The following is a 22610-nucleotide window of genomic DNA, read 5'->3' as shown; positions in this document are numbered from 1 at the left end:
TATCTAACCCTAAATTGTGATGTGATGTTTACCTAGATACTATTTTTTTTTAAAAACCTACTAGAAATGTGACACATACAATATAATTAAATAAATTTTAGACAAAACATTAAAATCAATGGCAAAATTGTCATGAGAAATATATTTAAAATTTTAGAGCTGAAAATTTCATTTTATTTATGAACATCAACAAGCTGCCAAAATCATCTGCACTTTTATAATTTTGTTTTAAAGATCAGGATGTGATGATGCTAAAATGATAAGCAATGTGCAGAAAAACACACAATCTGTGAAACCATTTAAATATAGATTTACCTATGTCTATTGGTATACAGCAAAGAAACACAAGGAAAAGACATCAAATTTCAGATAGTAGTTACCTCTAGGAAAGAGGGGAGGAAGAAAAAGGGAGAGGGGAGGTGTCCACAGGAGGCTTCAACTATATTGGTTTAAACTGGGTGATAAGTATGTGGATTTTTTAATATATATGTCTAAGATGTTTCATAAAAAAACCACCCATGTGAATGCATCGTATACATATCCACATGTACTCACTTTTTTCCATTCTTTTTTTTCCCCCTTGTGCTATACATTAGTTGTAACTAATTACTAGTGCTATACATTAGGTGTCATTAGTTATCCATTTTATATACAGTAGTATATGTTTGTCAATCCCAATTTCCCAATGTATCCCTCCTCCCCCTCCAGGTGTCCGTATGTTTGCTCTCTACATCTGAGTCTCTATTTCTGCTTTGTAAATAAATTCATGTATACTGTTTTCTTCTGGATTTCACGTATGTGTGTTAATATGCAATATTTGTTTTTTCTTTATGATCTCCTTCATCTCTATGACAATCTCTAGGTCCATCCACATCTCTGCGAATGTGACACAAATGTACAATTCTGTTCTTCTATAACGGCTAATATTGCACTGTATATATGTATCACACATACTCACTTTAAATGGAGCTTATACATTTTGTTCTTAGAGTTATAGAAATTCGTAAGCTCTTTATTCCCTTACTTCTTGCATGGCGTTTTGAAACACTGCTAAAGATCACCTTTCTGGAAGGAGCATTTCAAGTACCTGCAGGAATAAACGTGACTCTTGCGGATGCTGCGTCTGAAGAAACCCTTGCACCCATCACAGCTGGAGGCGCCATAGTGCTTTCCTGTTGCTCTGTCCCCACATATGGCACACAGACAGTTGACACCGTTGTCTGTGGTATTCATACTTGTTGTCTCTGGGACAGAACTATCTGTTAAAGAAAGAGGAGAATGCAAGTTAGCACTGAGTATTTCTTATAGGAATGGTCCTGCTAATTCTTCAGGGCTTCCCTGATGGCTGGGTGGTAAAGAATGAGCCTGCGATGCAGGAGACACGGGAGACTCGGGTTCGATCCCTGCGTGGGGAAGATCCCCTGGAGGAGGGCATGACAACGCACTCCAGTATTCTTGCTGGGAGAATCCCATGGATGGAGGAGCCTGGCAGGCTACAATCCACGGGGTCACCAACAGTCAGACACGACTGAGGGGACCAAGCAGGTGCATGCGCAGTAGTTATTCACGGGCATGAAACAGTCCGTTCCTCAGCTCCTGGGACGCTCCACGCCAGCGCTCTCTTTTTAACCACGAGCTGCTTCTGCCAAGTCTCCATTCCAATCTCCCCACTCCTATTTCTGAGGGTTAGACTTTGGGATACCACAGGTCCCAGCCCCTCAACCATACCCTTTCCCTAGGGAAGTTCATCCAGTCCCATGTCATTAAAAATCATTGTATGATGACAAATCCCCACATCTTATCCTCAGTCCTGCTCTCTCCCATGGGTATCAGTCTGAAATACCCACATATCTACTGAATAACTTCACTTTTGAGTTTAATAAGAACTGCAAATTAATGTATCGAAAACAGAGCTCATTTTTTTTTCTTCTAGAACTCATTTTCCATTCGTCTTCCCTCGTCAGTTAATGGTACCATCTGGTACCTACTGCCAATAATCTTGGCCTCTTCATTGAACTCTTTTCTTCACTGCTCATATCCAATCAACAAATCATATTTAAAATACGTATTGCATTCACAACTTTTCACCCTTTCACTATGGCCACCCTTATTCAATTAAATATAACCTTTCCCCTGGATTATTGCACCAGCTGCCTATCTAATTTCTCAAATACTTCCACCTTGGTTCCCCCACTGTTTATTGCCCCAAAGCCTCTAAATGCTCTTGGCGTAAGAAATTCACATTATCTTAGTCTTCTGCATCCAATCCTTAGGTACAGAACAAGCCTACACATCTCCCCCTGGCCTGTAGAGCCCTGAGTGTAAAGGTCCCCCTTCCACCTCTCTGATCTCATTATTTCACACTATTTTTCATCCTGTTCACTAGTCCTCAGTAATGTTGCCTGTTCCCCCGCCCAAGCCTTGAAGTCTGTTCCCATCTCAGAGCCTTTACACTTACTGTTTGCTCTGCCTGAAAGGAAAGCTCTTCCTCAAGAATTTCTATGACCTGGCTATCCAGTTTCTGCGCAAATTTTACATTTACTGAGAAACAGTCTGCAAACACACATAGAATCAGCAACCATCTGACCTCAAGTAGAACCCAGAACCCTGCCTGTTCTTTAAACTAACCACTTCATTGTCTAAAGTTATATTATGTTTTAGTGTGTTCATTTATTACCTATCTTTCCTCACAGAATAAAAACTTCATGATGTCAGAGGACGTATCTGTCTTAGTCATCCCTCTGTCTTCCAGCTCTAGAACTATGCCTGACATAAAGTGATAGCTAATTGGTTTAAAGAAAGAGGCTTTTAAAAACATACATAGATATTTTTACTTATTTCTTAAATTAGTTAATGTTGTTTACTACACAAATGGTTGGATGGCATCACTGACTCAATGGACATGAGTTTGAGTAAGCTCTGGGAGATGGTGAAGGACAGGGAAGCCTGGCAAGCTGCAGCCCACGGGGTCCCAAAGAGCTGGACACGACAGATTAAATAACAACACATCTTTATGGGCTTCCCAAGCGGCGCTGGTGGTAAAGAATCCACCTGCCGATGCAGGTGACACAAGAGATGCAGGTTTGATCCCTGGGTTGGGAAGGTCCCTTGGTGGAGGGACTGGCAGTGCACTCCAGTATTCTTGCCTGTAAAATCCTGTGGACAGAGAAACCTGGCGAGCTATAGTCCATGGGGTCGCAAGAGTCAGACAGGACTGACAACTGAGCACACATCTTAACACGTCTCTATGTACTCAAAAGATATTGAATATATAAGAATATATTATAAACTTTAATTGATCATAACATTATATAATAATATAAATATAATAATTCATTACTATATTCCCATTATAAAAAGATAAAAGACTGTCATGTCCCAACTACATTCTGGGAGAATATATGTATTCTACTTACTAATACTCCTGAGTTGACAAATAGTGTCATATATAACTTCATAAAACTAAAAACTATCTTCAGTGAGAATATATTTAAGGCCAATCATGTGACACTTTAGAATTTAAATGCTAGGAATTTTTCTTTTCGTAACATAAATAGAATAGGTACTAGAAATACGGCAAAAGTGTCAAGAATTGATTGTGTTCTGGAAGATTATACGGAACTACAAAAAAATATTCAACTCTTGATTCCAGTTTATTGTCATACTTACATATTACTAACAAGAAACTTACACATTAATACAAGAAAACAAGTTAGACAACACTTTAGAAATAGCCAAAAAAGTCAGTTGTTTTAGTAAATATGGTAAGTCATTCCCTATTATTTAGTGATCTATAGCCTTTAAAAAATTCATGAGTCTACTGAAGTAAATACTTTATTAAATACTTCTAGTCAAGTCTAAACATAAAGTTTCAAAATAGTGACTTCCTAATAGTTGTACTGAAAATTGATTTTAACTCCTTTGTGGTAAAATTTCATAATTCATCTTCTGAATATTTTTAGAAATCTTCCTACTAATAAATTATTGTTGTTTATTGTTAATAACACTGCTGTCACAGTCACTGAAATTATACACCACAGTATAACCTCAAAGTATCCTGAGTACAAGATATAATTTCAGTCCTGAGCTAAGCATACACATAAACACACACACACACACACATTTTTCCAAAGCATACATAATTAGCACAGTTTAGGAATTCTAACAATTATAACTGATCTTGGACAAGATTTTTACTTGAAAAATATACCTAAATTCAAAGTCAATGGTAAATTGTATTCTATTATATAAAGACATGAGCTCTAAACAAGTCATGTCTTATTTAAAGTTAAAATGTTACAGTAGATAAATACCAAGAGCTTTGTGAGGCTAAACATTAGCTTGTCAAGTACGGTTATAATATAAACCATTCTTTCTTTACATAATTGTGTTCAAGGCAAAAACTTGATAGTAATTTTAAACAGTTTCTCATCAGCAGTCATCGAGAACTAGAATAATAAAAGGAGGAAGCAACCAGTAAAACTCTCCAGGGTTCTAAGGAAACTTTTCTATATGTCATTTAAAATGTTGCATAGAAAATACACTTTACAGACAATCTGCCAATCTAACTCACTACTGTGATTTACAATAAATAAAATAACTGCTGAAACTACTCTTTTTACCTGACTGGCCGATGACAGAATCCCAAGGTTACTTTATGACGCATAACTAAGCTTTTTCTACCTCAAACATAAAATAGCCATAGCATTATTCATTTAAATTTTGTGATGAAGGGCAAAAGCCTCACATTTGCGGACTGAAAAAGCAAGCCCTGAATTCTCTAGCAATAAAACGCAGAGCTGCCCCCTAGGAATCTCAGTTTTCCTTCTCTCGTTATACTTACTTTTCTCTTTATCGGCAAGCAGATGAGAACTTACCATTTGAATTATACAGAATCTGCATAGTGTCAAACTCCAAAGTTGTGTAAGTTGGGTCCAAGACTTCACTGTAATTTGCCATCTCCATGTCCAGTATTGGTTCCGATACCCTCATCATTGATTTAGAAACACACATACAAGTGGCACCACAGGCCCAGACTGCGTGATGGCTGTTGGGCTTTCAATCTGTGAGTGATAATCCAAAGTTAACTGTAACTGAGTGACTTATGTGCTGCAGTGGGAGGGGCTGTAAAACTGTAAACTCCTTCAGCAGGCCATATTCTGCTTACTTCTTTTTCTTTTATGGCAAGCAATTCCTTGTGATAATGTTGGAATGCTTCATGGAATCACCTTATCTGAAGTGCTTAGTGGACTAACATGATTTCCTAAATTGATTTCCAGTAGACAATAAATGATGTCACTAAGAGGATTAAAAATAGAAAAGAGAGTATCTCCAGTTTTGAACCATCATTAGAGCTTGATTTATCCCATTTAAGTGGCTGAAACTGCATGCCACAAGTTCTGAAAAAAAAATGGGACTGACTTGTCATAAATTTGATGTCAAAGACTACAAGTTAACACTTACCATAAGCACTTGATAATTTCAAGTTTTCTTACCCATCCAGTAGAGCTAACTTTATGTTGAAGAAAAACAACTTTGTGATTTGAAATGACAAGGGATTTATTTATGATGCATTCTAGCAGAAGCCTGGACATAGCCCTAATATGGCCTGAAACACATTCTCTTTAACTATCAACTTATGATTCAGTGTTCCTTGAAGGTTTGTAAATGGGCATAATTAGTACAGTTGCGAGTATCTTGCAGGCTTTCAATAAATAATTGTTAGACAACCAAGAGATGTTCAGAAGCTTGCCTCGGTGTGCCACCTGCTTGTGTGCTAATTTGCTTCAGTCGTGCCTGACTCTCTGTGACCCCATCGACTGTAGCCCGCCAGGCTCCTCTGTCCATGGGATTCTCCAGGCAAGAATACTGGAGTGGGCTGCCATTTCCTCTTTCAGGAGATCTTCCCAACTCAGAGGCAGAACTCACATCTCTTACATCTCCTGCATCGGCAGGCCACAAGAGAGCCCTTAAAAACTGCTTTCAGGAGACCCCTTGGAAAAGATGTGCTCGAGGCGGAATACTAGTATGCAATGAAGACAGGGAAGGAAATAAACCATTCCTCCTTCTCCATCGTGGAGAGTCCATGGATAACACTAAAACTAAAAACTCATGAAGCAGTATGTCACTTAAAGTCACGGGCTAATAGTGGGCAAAAAAAAAAAAAAAAAAAGAAAGAAAAAGGAAGGAGGCTAAAAGAAGTGCCTCTGAGAATGATGCTCACTAGGTTTTTTTGTTTGTTTTTTCTTTTGTAGAATTCTTGGGAGAAACATTATAGAATTAGTTGATTCTTAAATCTGTGCTTCTATAACTTCAATAAAAATAAAAACAACAAAAAGTCATAAATAAACAGTTATTCATGCATGAATAAGGTTTCATTTCTTTTTACTTTAAATGCCAATTACATTCTTACAATCTAAGTAAGATTATCCCTAGCATGTGTGGAGGTACACATTCCCATCATCAACTTTCTCACATCTAACATCTATACAGCGCCCTGTATCGTTTATGTGTACATGTGACAAGGAGAATTTAGAGAGTGGGAACGTTTAGAAGACAATATTGAAATAGTGTCACACAGAGTGAAGTAAGGCAGAAAGAGAAAAACAAATATCATATATTAATGCATATATGTGGAATCTAGAAAAATGGTATAGCTGATCTTATGTGCAAAGCAAAAATAGAGACACAGATGTAGAATCAATATATGGATACCAAAGGGGGAAATGGGGTAGGAGGAGTTGGGAGATTGAGATTGATACCTATACACTACTGAATTTATATATAAAATAGATAACTAATGAGAACATACTTTACTCAATGCACTGTGGTGACCTAAATGGGAAGGAACTCCAAAGCAGAGGGGATATATGTGCATGTATGGCTGACTCATTTTGCTGTACATTAGAAACTAACACAACATTGTAAAGCACCTATGTTCCAATAAAAAGATTTTTTTTTAAGTTACTGGAGAGCTACAAAAAGATTATATTTTACATATATAAATATATATTTTTTATTAAAAACATATTCTGAGAATATGTTTACTAATTTTATCTTCTAAGAAAGAATTTCAGTCACATTTACATTATAAAAGACTTTTATTTTCCACATTTTAAAAAGATTACTGCAAAGTAGTATTTCTTATTCAATTTCTCAATACCATAAACCTTGTGACTATTACATCTTAGAAATTATTATATTTTTCATTTGAGAAGACCGGCTTCTGAAATTCAAAGCCATGTGAAGAACTGTGAAGAAAAGAGCAGAGCCATTTTAGCAGTCAGAGTCACTGTATCAAACAGTGATCACTGGAATAGCCCTCTTGCCTTCATAGTCTGTAGCACTCTTAATTGTGAGGATAATATTTGGGGGAGGGATAAATTTCAGGGGCTGATTTTGTTCAGAAGTTTAACTGTAGTAATTCAGTTTTTGAAGGCAACAGCATGCAAATCCTGTGGTTTTCATTTGCATGAAGTAGTTCTCATTTGTGCTGAGGCAGCACACACCTGTTGTGTTACCTGTGTAAACCCAAAGAGTGTATGGCACATTGCCCACATTCTTTCCCATGCATGCGGTGACTGACCAATACTGAGGCATGTCACCAGTGGAAGGGCACCAATAGAAGGAAAAGAGGAAAAGGAAAAGGTGGAGAACCATTCATTTATAAGACTGCAAAATACTTCAGAAAAATGTGATAAAAAGAGAAATGTGAGAACAAGGTTGTCACAGTTGATTCAGTTTCTGTTTCCAGTCGGCTCCATCCTGTGCTCCTGGGTAGCATCATCATGGATCAGGGCATGGCACTCAAAAGGGGAAGGAGCTTTAAATTCATCTCAGCACAAATCCTCAAACTTGGCTTTCAAGATGAAACCCATTTCCCATCTACATTATTGTAAATTATCTTTCTTATTTTATCAAGTAAAAACTTGAGAATTTCCAGAAGATATAGTGGATCTAAATAGGAAGCATATCTCCTCAAGTGGGGGCAGTCTTTCTCCTAATGATATTCAGATGTGGAAATTCCTACAGCATCCAGTCAGCCTCACTCTAGGGAAGGAAAGATTCTCTTTCTTTTCTTTATTTCTCCAAAGAAATTACAAAGTAGAGTAGAATTCCTCTTTATTTAAGTTCTAGAATTAGTAATTTACTGAACAAATTAATTAGTTAGACAAATTAATTGAACAGAGAATCATAAAAATGGTATATCCACAATTAATATGTATAATTGCTACTGTTTTATTAGATAACTAACACCTTTCAGTAAAAATCCACTGTGTGGAGTTCTTTTTTTTAAAATTGAAGTATAGCTGGTTTACTATGTGTTCTGTTTCTGTACACAGCAAAGTAATTCAGTTTTATACATATATTATTCAGTTATATATTATACATATTACATATATATATATCCTTTTTCAGATTTTTTCCATTATGGGTTATTACAAGATATTGAATATAGTTCCCTCTCCTCTACAATAGGATCTTATTATTTTTCTAATTTATATAAAGTACGGTGTACTTGTTAATCCCAAACTCCTAATTTACCTCTTCCCACCTCCCTTTTCCCTTTGGTAACCACAAATTTGTTTTCTATGTCTGGGAGTGTGTTTCTGTTTTACAAATAAGTTCATTTGTATCATTTTTTAAGAGTCCATATAGAAATGAAATCCTATGGCATTTGTCTTTCTCTGGTTGGCTTACATCTCTTCGTATGATGATCTCTAGGTCCACCCACGTTGCTGCAGATGGTATTAGCTCCTTCTTCGTCATGGCTGAGTAATATTCCATTTTATGGATGTACCACTCTAACTTTATCCATTCACCTGTCAATGGATACTTAGTTTTCTTCTGTCTTGGCTGTTGTTAACAGTGCTGCTATCACCATTAGAGTGCATTCATCTTTTCTCTCTTTTTTTAAAAAGACTTTTTGATGCGGAACATTTTTTAAGTCTTTATTGAATTTGCTACGATATTGCTTCCATTTTATGTTTTGGTCTCTTTTGGCCCCGAGGCATGTGGGATCCTAGCTCCCTACTCAGGGATTAAACCTGCACCCCCCGCATTGGAAGGCAAAGTCTTAACCACTGAACCATCAAGGAAGTCCCAAGGGTGCATATATCTTTTTGACTTAGAGTTTCTCAGGCTATATGCCCAGGAGTAAGATTGCTGGATCATGATATTTCTATTTTTAGTTTTTTAAGGGACCTCCATACCATTCTCCTTGCTGACTATACCAATTTATACTTGGATCCTTTATTATTTGTTTTTTTATAAATCCCATACACTGCTTTTGATTTCTCATTTTTTTTTAAAGTGGAGAAAGAAGTCAAAGCTATTTATAAAGCAATCAGAATATGGAGGCCTTCTAGAATTTTATAGTTTTGAAATATTTAATATATTTTGATCAACTTGCTTTTATTCACTTTCAAAGTATTTCCATTAGTGTTCATAGGGAAATTTTTTTTCCTTTTTCCACTCATTTTGTTAGATTATGCAATATTTAACTAAATTATAGAATTAAAAAATAAGAATAAATGACACTAACATGCTAAGTAACAAATACAAGTAACACTTGATAACTATACAGAGTTGATGAGATGGTCAGAGGACACTACAGGACTATTCATAACAACCACAGTGGAAACAGTATAAATGTCCATCAGTGAATGAATGGGTTAGAAAAAAAAAAAAGGTGTGGTATATAATGGAATACTATTCAGCCTTAAATAAGGAATGACCTGATGACACATATGACAAAATGGATGAACCTTAAAAATATTACGATAAGTAAAATAAGCCCATCACAAAAAGACAAATACTGCATGATTCCACTAATAGAAGATATCTAAAATAGTCATCTCTGTAGATTCAAAGAGAGGAGTAGTGGTTACCTGGAGTCAACAGGACAGAGAAAGGAGTTACCAATTGATGGATTTAAAATGTTACTGAAGCAAGATCAATAAGCTCTAGAAATCTGCCATACAACACTGTAATAAATTATCACACAAGAAATCTGCCATACAACACTGTAATAATGTATCACACAACTTGAAAATTTGTTTAAAAGGTACACATTCATAATAGATGTTCTTAGCACAATAAGATCAAAAGATTTATGATGAAGAACTGAACTATAGCATGGGAAAATGACAAACCACATTAGTAAACAGAGAAATGTAAAATAAAACAATTAATAGTCTTTAAAACAAAAAAGATAACTTCTCCTTAAGGAAAGTAACTTACCCTAGAAACTATTAATAATTAAGATCTTCCACAAAGGAAGTTGAGAACCTGAGTCAATACAGAGAGCTGGCTAAGTAGATATTAGTTAGATTTTTCCTTGAATTGATTTTAACATTAAATAATTTATATTTAAAAATTAATCTCTATTCTTCCATATGAAAAATCTCTCTACTTTTAAAATTCATCAGGCTTCATTCAAATATTTTTATTTGCTTAAGGAGGAGTAGGGAAGGACAATGAGGAGAATGAGAAAGAAAGGAAACAAAGAGATAATGTAAAAAGAAAAGGTCACACAGAAATAATTTTAGTCATGGTTACGCTTGGATTTTTGATTATGCAGCATAATCAAGCAAGTGTCACACTTTTTGATATTTTGTGTTTTCCCATTCAATACTGATTATGGCATTTTCATAATTTAGTAACTGATTTTGGGAAACATGTCACTAGGCACAATTGAACAAAATAAAATTATACAGATTAATTGTATAGAATGTAGATGCATAAAACAGTTATGGCATTCGCTTATATATTTTCATATTAAAATTCATTCATTTTCAAGAAAGGGACAGATGAAAAGCTCGCTTTTCATAATTGCTTCATCAGGCACTTATTATGGATAAGTTCATTAAGGCTACATTTAAGTAGCTGTAAGAAAAAGAGTATTAATTGTATCCTTAGGTGATAAAGAAATAATTGTCTTTAATAAATGGGACTTATGTTATAAACATTCAACACAAATTTATGAGCAATTTTAAATTTACTTCTTATGGTTTAATTGGGAGAGTTATCAAATATTCATGCTAATTTCTGACAGTAATTTGTAATAACAAACATTTTCTAAAATAGAGATATATGAACTTAACCTACATGTACAAATATAAATATACATGGTAAACTATGATCTACTGAAAATTCTTTAAACAAAGGTCACTTTGCAATATCTATTTTGTACACTGAACAAAATGTTATTGTTTTTTAGTGTGATCTCATAATTTGCAGACTAAAATGTACCTTCTTAGGCCTAGTCAGCTCAAGTACCTCAGAAAGAAAGAACATTATTTGTAGATAAAGGGTTGATTTTAAATAGCACAGCTAACATTCTAGAAAAAGTTTAAAGCAATTGTTCCTTAAACTGGCATGTGAAATATGGTATTTAAACTTCTCTAGAGCAACATAGCAAGAGATGAAAATAGCATAGTATTTAAAGAAGACAACTCAATACACTATTGACTAACTATTCAAGATAATAGCTGAAACATTTCTATCTTATCTGCAAGACTATTAAGCCTGTTAAACTGTTCTATACTTTATATTTAATTGAATCATTCCTTCAGACCATGATTTAACATAGAAAATAGGCTAATAAAAATCAAAGTTATTTTTATAAAGGAGTTTTCATGAAAATAATTTGGAATATTAATATTAAAACATTTTATTTTAAAGTGAACGTTGCTCAGTCATGTCTGACTCTTTGCAACCCCATGGACTATACATTCCACGGTATTCTCCAGGCCAGAATACTGGAGTGGGTAGCCTTTCCCTTCTCCAGGGGCTCTTCCCAACCCAGGAATTGAACCTAGGTCTCCCACATTGCAGGCAGATTCTTAACCAGCTGAGCCACAAGGGAAGCCCTTTTATTTTAAAGTTTTGTTTAATAAAATTTGTTCTGTAAATGTATTCCTTTGAGATGATTTTTCATTACCCAAAGTACTATACTGATCCCAAAAGCACACTAATCATTTTTTTTTGTTTCCATGTTCCACTTTTCCAAGTATCAAGATCACTAAAAGTTACATGAAGAATAGCAACCCAAATCAACCCAGTCTATTTTTCAATGTAAACAAGAAGCAAAGAGGAGAATGCTACCCAATAAAAAGTCTTGTTAATTCAAAGCAAAGCCACCTTTTGTGTCTCAAAAAAAATCAATTAAAACATCATTATTTTCCTTGCTGCCACTGTCTTAACCTGACCATCATTCCTTTTCTGAAATAGAAATCTTGTCTCCTATCATTTCTGGATGAGGATGAGGGAAAACAAACATACCTAAAAATTAAAACAAATCAAAATATGTATTTTAATCTTCAAAGTAAGTTGCTATCACTGACCTGCAAAGAAAGAAGTTTGAAATGGGATGGGATTTTAGGTTTCAAAGAACTTAATAAGTCCTATCTTAAAGCCCAGACTATATATAATTTTTAGATAACCAAAAAAAATTTTCCTTGTCTTTTTTTTCCCCCCTACTTTGATCCAGCTAATGGTCATGCAATGACCAGAAAAACCATATACCTCATTAGATATTTTAAACCAAAGTCATTACCAACATTAAAAATATATATTATTATTATTGATATATACTCCTAACTTAGAATTGCTGGACAACATTTAAAATTAAACTGAACTTTCATAAATCTTGCTTACAAAGTTTTCTAATTCCCTTTAAACAATTAAATGATTCCTTAGCTCACTGCTCAAGTCATAGTTTTCCAATTCCTGAAGGAAACAATTTTAAACCCTTATTTTAGATCCACCTTCAATCTGATCAATGCAAATAACTCACATCACTACTAAAAAAATGTTAAATAAGTAAATTAGAGAAAGATACACAGCGCCTTGTTAATAGGTGAATTAAGTTACAAACATATTATCCTTTTTATAATCTTCACAGCTTATGTCAGCTCTTCATTATTTTCCTATTTGCTCATTAAAACATCATATTTTTATTTAAAACTAGTTACACAATAAATGTAAAACCCCAAACTAAAGGAGAGTGAAAACTGGTATCATATTTAAATTAGTTGCTGTTAGGATAGACAAAAGGAGGACTGCATAGCTGAGACCTAAATGTAACCAAGAAAATACTCTGAGTAAAAGCTTAGAGGTTACATGAGAAATCTGCATATATTAAACCTACCTTCAAGGTCAGTTGCCTTGTGATTCAAAACAGACTCTCCTTTTCAGAAGATAAGGAGCTGATTATTACTAAATTATTAACTGGAATATAGATTATGCTAGTTAGGAAAATTTTAAAAATCAGTCTGGCTATAAGGAACATGTTAGGATTTGACAGCCACTGTTCTGCACTTGCTTTTTACAATCGGCATTATCATTGTTGCCACTGCAAACTCAGCAAAGTCAGTCAGAATATTTAAGATAGTGGTGGCACTCTGATACCAAAGATGCTGCATTATGCAAAATGATTGGGAGAAAGTTATCAGTTTGGGCCAGTACCTATGTCACATATGTTCTAAAGAGGTATAATGTTTAATAAAAATAGCAGCAGCTCTACTATGCTGAGTACACTGTTAAACTTGAACATTTTGAATAAATGTGTTATATTGACAGTAAACTTATCTGGGAGCCCAATGCATACATACTTACACATACACATACATAAGAATTTTACTGTTTCTTCATTTAAAAAATGCAGTAATAGATTATGTGGGTGTGTGGGCTCAGCTGGGTCTGACTCTTTGCCACCCTATGGACTGTAGTCCGCCAGGCTCCTCTGTCCATGGAATTTCCCAGGCAAGAATACTGAAACGGGTTGGGTTGGCATTTCCTCCTCCAGGGGATCTTCCCCACCCAAGGATCAAACCCACATCTCCTGTGTCTCTTTCACTGCAGGTGGATTCTTTACCACTAAGCCAATGGGAAGCCCCACAATAGATTATATACACAGTCATAGCATCAAGAATCACTCAACATTTCTCCTTAAAGCTTGTTTATATACAAAGGCAGAACAACAACAACATATTAATGTGATATTTGATTTAGATAAAACTAATTAAGATTTTGCATCTCTATTTAATATAGTTTGGTATTTGGTCAACTCAACTGAAATGTTAAATATTTTACCATGTTTTATGTAAATTTCCTTTTGAAAAAAGCAATATTGAATTTTTAAAAAAATACCAAAATGAAGCATATCTTTTGGAATAAAAATACAGACAACCAAAATGATATTAAAAGCAAACAAATATTAATTTATTTTGAACCAAACATCATAGGTAAAGTCATGGCTTTTGGCAATGTGCTAATTTTCAAAATTGAAGTATCAGAAGCTATCATCACTCAAGTAATTTGGAACTGCTTAATATATTAGACCAGTGATTCACAAATCCTGCTGTATATTAGAATCATCTGGGGAATTTTTAAAGATCCCAAGGCTAAAATTGTATCAGATACCAGTTACATTAGAATGTCCAGGGTGGGAGTCAGGTATGTGTGTTAAAAGCTTTAGGAGATTCAATGTGCAGTAAACACACATTTGTCCATTTTTGCTGAGCCAGCCTCCAAGTGTTTATGAGTTATTTTGTTGTTGTTGTTGCTACAGGAAATTATATATTAACTTTCCAATTCTAGGGCCCTGAAAGTAAAAACCCCATTTCCAAATCTTTAATTAAAAAATAAACAAACAAAAAACCCCTAAAAAACTGTAAGCCAGTAACTGCATTGTGATTTCGGGTTATAATAGTAAATGAAGTGCTTGTTCAGCCAGGCAGTGTTACATTTACTTTGTTGTTGTTGCTGTTGAGCCCCTAAGTCATGTCCAGCTCTTTGTGACCCCATGGACTGTAGCCCACCAGTCTCTTCTGTCCATGGGATTCTCCAGGCAAGAATATTGGAGAATCTTGCCATTTCCTCCTCCAGGGGATTTTCCCAGCCCAAGGATCAAATCCACATCTCCTATACTGGCAGGTGGATTCTTCACCACTGAGCCACCAGGGAAGTTATATTCACATTAATCACAGCAATTTAATTTTAAAAATATGCATTATGATAACATAATACTTTTCTAACTGTTCTCCCTTCAGTCATAGTAGAAAGGAAAAAAAAAGAAAAAACAACTTAAGTCAGGAAATGGACCTCTAGAAAAGTTTAGGTTAGTCATGAATGTGTAGAATTTAAATAAATTCAATACATATTTGTATCAAAATGCTAGGGGGAAAAATATTATGTCTTACTTAAGTGTTAAGAACTTAGAATAATTTTTATAGCATTACTACTATTTTTAAAATGAAATGAGTAAAAATAAACACCAAGTCAAACCAAGTAAATATATATATATGGTAAAACTGTGTGGTAATCAATCTGTATTTTCGTGGAAATAAAGCTTACATAATTTTGAGGGCTCTTAAGAAAGAACTGGGTCAGGAAGATCCCCTGGAGAAGGGATAGGCTACCCACTCCAGTATTCTTGGGCTTCCCCTGAGACTCAGCTGGTAAAGAATCTGCCTGCAATGTAGGAGACCAGGGTTCAGTTCCTGGGTTGGGAAGATCCCCTGGAGAAGGAAAAGACTACCCATTTCAGTATCCTGGCCTGGACTGTATAATCCATGGAGTTGCAGAGTCAGACATGAAAGAGCGGCTTTCACTTTCAAGGAAGAACAAATTACTAGACACAGTGTCCTAACCAGGGCTTTAGAAGGGGCTCAGGCAACTGATGAGTCTTAAAATTTAAGTTTCATTAGCTTCACCTGAAATCTACCTCTGAGTTACCAAATACTGGTTTTATTTAAAATTCTGTTATCCTGATTCCATCTTTACCTGTATGGCAACTCCTTTTTGTCCTTCTTCATCCATCTCATAAATGCTCATTCTTTATCTTGTTGCTATTTTCTTTTGGAATATCATGCATTTAAAATTACTATCACTATTTAGAAACACAAATCCAAATTTTTATTATAGCAATTTGTCCATTGCAAAATGTAATTTTATGTCCCCAATTTCTGATTAACCCTTTTCTTTCTGGAATTCATTTTTGTCATATACAGTAAAACCTCAGTGCAATAATGTAATAAGTAAAAGTTGTTCAGTCATGTCCAACTCTGCAACCCTAAGGACTATATAGTCCATGGAATTCTCCAAGCCAGAAGCAGGAACCAAAAAGAGCCAGAATTACTGGTTTCTGATCACTTAAATCAGCCTAAGTTTTAAAGAAATGTCTTGGTAATCTTTTAACTAAATTTCATATTCTCTTCTTATGGACTTTAGAAAGTGTTTTTTTAAGTTATTGGATCTCTTTAGTCTAAAATATTTGCAATAGTTCATTAGTTACATCTACCTTCTTACAAACTACTTTCTACCAGCTTGCTGGTACATTCAACATACCCAAACTAAGATTTACATAGATACTTTCCACTTTTTCATTTGTTGTTCATTATTAGGGTCCAATATATTGGAAAATTAGTATATTATACATCTAGCAGGGAGGTCAATGTGTCTGTATGAATGAGGAAAGAAGAAAATGAACTCAATGATTAAAATTTTTTCTACATGAAGTCATTGCAGCAACAGAGAGTTCTTAGATAGTCTATGTGATAATGATAGAATGTTCAAATGCCTTGATTATAGAAATTGAATTAGAATCTAGGTAAAGCGTGAAGGATAAGAAATTCATTATCCTGTGGTTTCAAGGATTATTCCCTTGTATTATCTAGAGAGAGCAGAGATTTCAAAACAAGCCTTTCTGGTTCCAAAAACTTTGCTTCTTCTCTTACTCACTGTTTGGTGGTATGCTTCAACTCACTTTGTTAAGACAAATAATCAAATTCCAGTGAAAGTATTTATATTATATAGGCATGACATAATTCTATATTTACACTAACTTGTATGAAATACTGCTTCAGCAAAATTTTGGTGGCATATTAAGAAAGTAACCAAGCTTACAGCAATGGTCCTCAGTGAAGGGTAATTTCCCCTCAGCATAGAAATTTACAAATGTCTGGAGATCTTTTTGGTTGTGACAACTAAGAAACAGTGGAAATGCTGATATATAGTGGGTACTGGGCAGGAATGCTATAAACAGAGTGATTATCTATGTCAAATATCAATAACACTCTGACTGAGAAACTTTGACCTACATATAGTAGACTTAGTTCATGCGTCCTCATTTAAAATTAATGAGAATCAATTGTGAAAATGTTCATTCTTTTTGAAAATTATAAGGCTCAATTGTGATAACATGCTTTAGCCTTTTGGAGATTATAAAGAACTGCTTAATCTTTACTTACTTAAAACTTTATTTATTGAAATGTTTTTATAAAATAATGTTCATCAAATATATTCTGGTATAATCTAAGTATGCAGACACAATCTTTTATACTTCATCATAACACCAGTATCTCCATAGTCAACTGATAATATGCACATTTTAAAAAGTTTGTTTAATTAATGAACTAATATACTAGTATAACAACTGTAATTCCTGGGGCAGAATCTTTTACTCAGGATAAAATGAAATTAGTGAAAATTAATACCAAGGAGAAAAAAAACTGGGCTTCCCAGGTGGCCTAGTGGCAAAGAATCTGCCTGCCAATGCAGGAGACACAGGTCTGATCAAACCCAGGTCTCCTGTATTGTAGGCAGATTCTTTATCTTCTGAGCCACCAAGGAAGAATCCAACACTTATATAATAATAAAAGGGTCAATTTTCAAGAAGGCATAACAATTCTAAATATATAACCTCTAAAAGATCTCCAAAATACGTAAGGCAAAATTCATAAATCTGAATAAAGAAATAGCTAAATCCACAACAACACTCCTCTCAGTAACTTATTGAACACGGGACATCAGCTTAATAAAACACAGATGACTTAAACAACATAATCAACCAACTATCTAATTGAATTTATCGAATATACTCCCATCCAACATGAGTGGAAAACACATTCTCTTCAAGTGCACATGGAGTATTCACCAGGATGGACAATTTTCTGGATCCCAAAATAAACTTTAACACATCTAGAGAGTAGAAATCATACAGAGCATGCTTTAGAAATATAACAGAGTTAAACTAGAAATCAATCATAGAAAGATACCTGGAAGGAATACTCTATGATGTTTGGAAATTAAACAACACATTCCTAAATAACCCAAGGTCAAAAAAGAAGGCATAATGAAAAAAAATTTTTTGAACTATGAAAATACAACATATCAAAACTGTGGAATAAAGCTAAGGTAGAACTTCAAGGAAAGTTTATGATATTAAGTGCTTATATTAGAAAAGAAGAAAGATCTAAAATCAGTAACCGTAGTCTCTATTTAGATATTGAGAAACTAAAAACTGCAGAAAAAAGATCAAAGTTCAAACAAAAGCAATGAAATAAGAAAGGTGCAAAAAGTCATAGAGTTATAGAATCCAGGCAGTATGGCTCTAGAATCTGTATGTTTAACTAGAACTGGAACACTGAAGAGACCGGTAAGCAAAGTTATACATAAACACATAAGCATGAACTAAGATAAATTAACTAAAGTAATAACCAGCAGTAATATTTAAGTTAAGAAGGAGGCAATCCTTAAAGAATTTTAAAGGCTTATGCAATTTAGATGATAGGCACATTTATTAATTTCAAACTTAAGTCGAGTAAATAAGTTGTCTTTAATTTAATAAGAAAAATAATATAAATATAATAATATTTATAGGAAGCTAAGGTTAAAAAGTGGGGAATAGTGGAATAAAAAGTAATTAATCAAAAAGAAAGCAGAAATAATTTGGAATAAAAGACTAAACAATCACAAAATATAATAACATGTATATGTAATCATTATAAATGTCAGTCATTTATAGAAAATTCACAAGTTGATAAATTTGCTAAAACAAAACAGTAACAAAATTTTGCTTTAAGTTGTCTAAAAGAGGCAATTCTAATCACAGAAAATTTGAAAGTGAAAGAATGAAAAAATATAGTAGGCCAATAAGACAAAAAAGAGGGCTATGCTAATATTAAATAAGAGGCAATTTAAGAGGGAAAAAAAGGCATTATGAAGATGAAAGAGGACACTATGTAATAGTAAAATGCTATAATTCGTCAAGAAGATGCAAAATTTCTAAGCCTATATAGAGTTAATGGCATAGTCTTGAATATATAAGGCAAAAGGAGCAAGAAATAATTATAAAATATTATATATGAATCATTTTGCAATTGATAGATGAAGCAGGAAAAGTTTAACAAACTAATGGATGTGCATAAATAGAAGTCATCATCCAACAATTAAAAATGTGCATTCCTGTCATTCATTCATGAATGTTTATAAAATTTACCATATAAAAAGTGTTAAAATTAAAGTTATATTAAATAGATCCTATTTCCTGAGAAATATGCAATAAAATTAGATATCAGCAACATAGAAATAATAAAGAAAACCTCACTTTATTTCAGAAATTTAAAAAATATTCTAAGTAACTCAGGATTTGAGTTCAATATTATGAAGCAAATAAGGGGAGGATATCTACTTCATATGAAACTAAGCTATAGTTAGGGGACAATTTACAGCTTTGGTGTCCCATTTAAAAAGTCAGAAAACAAGCAGCTGGAAAAAAATCAGTAACATTAAATAGTGAAAAGAAGCTTCTATTGCTATTAAAATAAAACAAAGATTAAACAAATAGGTTCAAAACAGTCGTTTGTTTTTTGAGTAGATACTAAGCTGGAAATGAACATCTGCCAAGTCTTAGAAAGAAAAAAAAAAAAAGACACAAAGTATATTAGGAACTAAAGAAAGGAATAAAGTAATTACATCAAATATTTTAAAATAATATGTGAACACTGTGAACAATTTTATGGCATTGATCATAAAATCTAGACCATACAGGCATTTTCCTAAACAAATTCAACTTAGTAAATTTGTTCAGAGGAAATAGTAAAGCTGAATAAAGTCATTACTATCTTTAAAATTATATCAATTTATTAAAATCCACAAATAATAAAACTTCAGACACCAGAAGTTTTTCAAGGAAATTATGTCAAACACTTAAAAAGCACAAAAACTCAATGTTTAATACACTATTTTCAAACATATATAAAGAACTTCTACTAATATAGTCTTAATTCTGAAATCAGGCAACAACAGGTTACTAAATATAATTCTTAAATAAAACAGCAAATTAAATCAGGCAATGTAAAAAAATACAGTAAAATATGACCAGATTGCATATACAAGAAAGTCTCCTACATACTAACCTTCAAGTTCGAATTTTCAAAGATGCAAATGTGCATCTGGCTCCAGCAAGAACCAGAACCTGTGCCATGAACACCAGACATGTGTGACATTACAGCTTGCTCTTGTCTCCTACCCCTGATGATGCTTCAGCTCTGTCATCCCCCACATATTCTCTCTCCCCTGTCAGTAACTCTTCTTGCCTGTTCACCAGTTGCAGTCCCTGTATGTCAGCTTTCTACTGTAGTGTAAGATCATATTATACTGTGTAAGTGAAAGATTATACTGTAAGATTAAAATTTTTCATTTTTTGTTTTTTTAATCTATTATTTGTATGAAAAGTATCATAAGCCTATTACAGTACAGTACTATATAGTCAATTGTATTAGTTGACTATTGAACTAAATTTTTGGACTTATGAACAAACTGGATTTACAAATGTGGTCTCAGAATGGAACTCATTCATATGTAGTGGACTTACTGTTAATATTTGAAAATCTATTGATGTTATTCTAATTTAATTTGAAGATTAAATTGATAAAGATTGTAAAGTAGAAGTCATTTAATAATATGCAATATTCATAAACAATAAAAGGTCTTAAACTACAAATACTAGTCAACTTTTAAAATAAAAAGCTTACATCAAATATTATTCTTAACAGTTATTAAGACCATTGGTTTTAAATTCATGAAAGAGATGAGATGGCAACTATCATTGCTTTTTCTTAAATTAGAGGATAATTGCTTTACAATATTGTGTTGGTTTCTGCCGTACAACAAGATGAAAGTGAAAGTGAAAGTTGCTTAGTCATGTCCTCCTCTTTGCGACCCCATGGACTATACAGTTTATAGAATTCTCCAGGCCAGAATACTGGAATGGGTAGCCTTTCCCTTCTCCAGGGGATCTACCCAACCCTAGAATCAAACCCAGGTCTCCTACATTGCAGGTGGATTCTTTACCAGCTGAGCCACAAGGGAAACCCAAGAATACTGGAGTGGGTAGCCAGCCTATCCCTTCTCCAGCAGGTCTTCCCGACCGGAGAATCCAACCAGGGTCTCCTGCATTGCAGGTGGATTCTTTACCAACTGAGCTATCAATCAGCTATAAATATACATATATCCTTTCCCTTTTTACTCCCCCCACCCCGCCCCTCTAGGCTATCAGGAGCACCGAGCTGGGCTCCCGGTGTTGTGCAGCAGTATCTCACTAGCCATCTGTTTCACACATGGTAGTGTACATATGTCAGTGCTACTCTCTTAGTCTGTCCCACCCTCTCCTTCCCCTGCTGTGTCCAGAAGTCCATTCCCTATATCTGCATCTCTACTCCTGCCCTGCAAATAGGTTCATGAGTACCATTTATCTAGACACCATATATATGTGTTCAGTTCAGTTCAGTTCAGTCGCTCAGTCGTGTCCGACTCTTTGCGACCCCATGAATCGCAGCACACCAGGCCTCCCTGTCCATCACCATCTCCCAGAGTTCACTCAGACTCACGTCCATCGAGTCCATGATGCCATCCAGCCATCTCATCCTCAGTCGTCCCCTTCTCCTCCTGCCCCCATTCCCTCCCAGCATCAGAGTCTTTTCCAATGAGTCAACTCTTTGCATGAGGTGGAATATGATATTTACTTTTATCTTTCTGACTTACTTTACTCCGTATATCAGGCTTTAGGTTCATCCACCTCACAACTGACTCATTCATTACTTTAAATGGCTGATATGTACCAAAACTTCTTTATCCCTTCATTTATCAATGGATATCTCGGTTGCTTCCATGTCCTGACTATTACAAATTGAGCTGCTATGAACATGGGGGACATGTGTCTTTTTCAATTATGGTCTTCTCAGGGTATATGACCAGTGGTAGAATTGCACCTCTGATATCTCTTATATTGGCAAGAATATTGGTTCCTTACCATTAGTACAACCTGGGAAGCCCACATGGCAGTTTTATTACCAGTTTTTAAAGAAATCTCCATACTGTTCTCCATAGTGGCTATATCAAGATCATTGCTTTTATTTGATCTTGTACTAGAGGCTCTAACCAGGAGAGGAATATAAGAAAAAATACCATAAAAAAGTCCAATCAACTTATGTCCAAATAGAAAACCCAAAAGAATTTATAAGTACATTATTACTTTTAATACAGTCATTCAAAAAGTTTGCTTATACAAGTATTAATTGTAATAATATATACTATACTGGCAAAAACTGATAAAAGAAAAAAAATATTGGATTCTGAAAGAAAAAATTCTCATGTACCAGAGCAACAAAGATGTTAATGAACTTAAGAATGATGAGAGAATATTATAAAACTTTAGAAACTTATTAAAGAAATGGAGACATATACCATGTTCATGGATATGAACACTGCTCAAGTTAATCTACAATTTTAAGAAACTTCAACACAACTTTCACCCATAGCCA

The 22610-nt window shown here is 34.3% G+C and overlaps 1 protein-coding gene across 4 annotated transcripts in view; it reads right to left on the bottom strand.

The window, feature by feature from the left end:
* Positions 1–22610, bottom strand: part of HNF4G (hepatocyte nuclear factor 4 gamma) — a 137441-nt gene that overhangs the window by 27158 nt on the left and 87673 nt on the right. For 2 of the 4 annotated variants that reach the window (XM_060393445.1, XM_042254346.2), the window contains exons 3-4: positions 4878–5063; positions 1088–1259 (exon numbers count right to left, since the gene is read on the bottom strand). In XM_060393445.1, coding sequence (XP_060249428.1) covers positions 1088–1259; positions 4878–5013 — 308 coding nt within the window. In that variant the 5' untranslated portion in view covers positions 5014–5063. The remainder of the gene's footprint in view (positions 1–1087; positions 1260–4877; positions 5064–22610) is intronic. The other 2 variants (XM_042254345.2, XM_060393446.1) reach the window with 1 other exon arrangement.

The sequence above is a fragment of the Ovis aries genome, chromosome 9, assembly GCF_016772045.2.
Source record: "Ovis aries strain OAR_USU_Benz2616 breed Rambouillet chromosome 9, ARS-UI_Ramb_v3.0, whole genome shotgun sequence".
In the NCBI taxonomy this organism is placed as follows: domain Eukaryota; kingdom Metazoa; phylum Chordata; class Mammalia; order Artiodactyla; family Bovidae; genus Ovis; species Ovis aries.
Note: the sequence above shows the minus strand (reverse complement) of the source record. Positions and strands in the feature narration are given on the sequence as shown.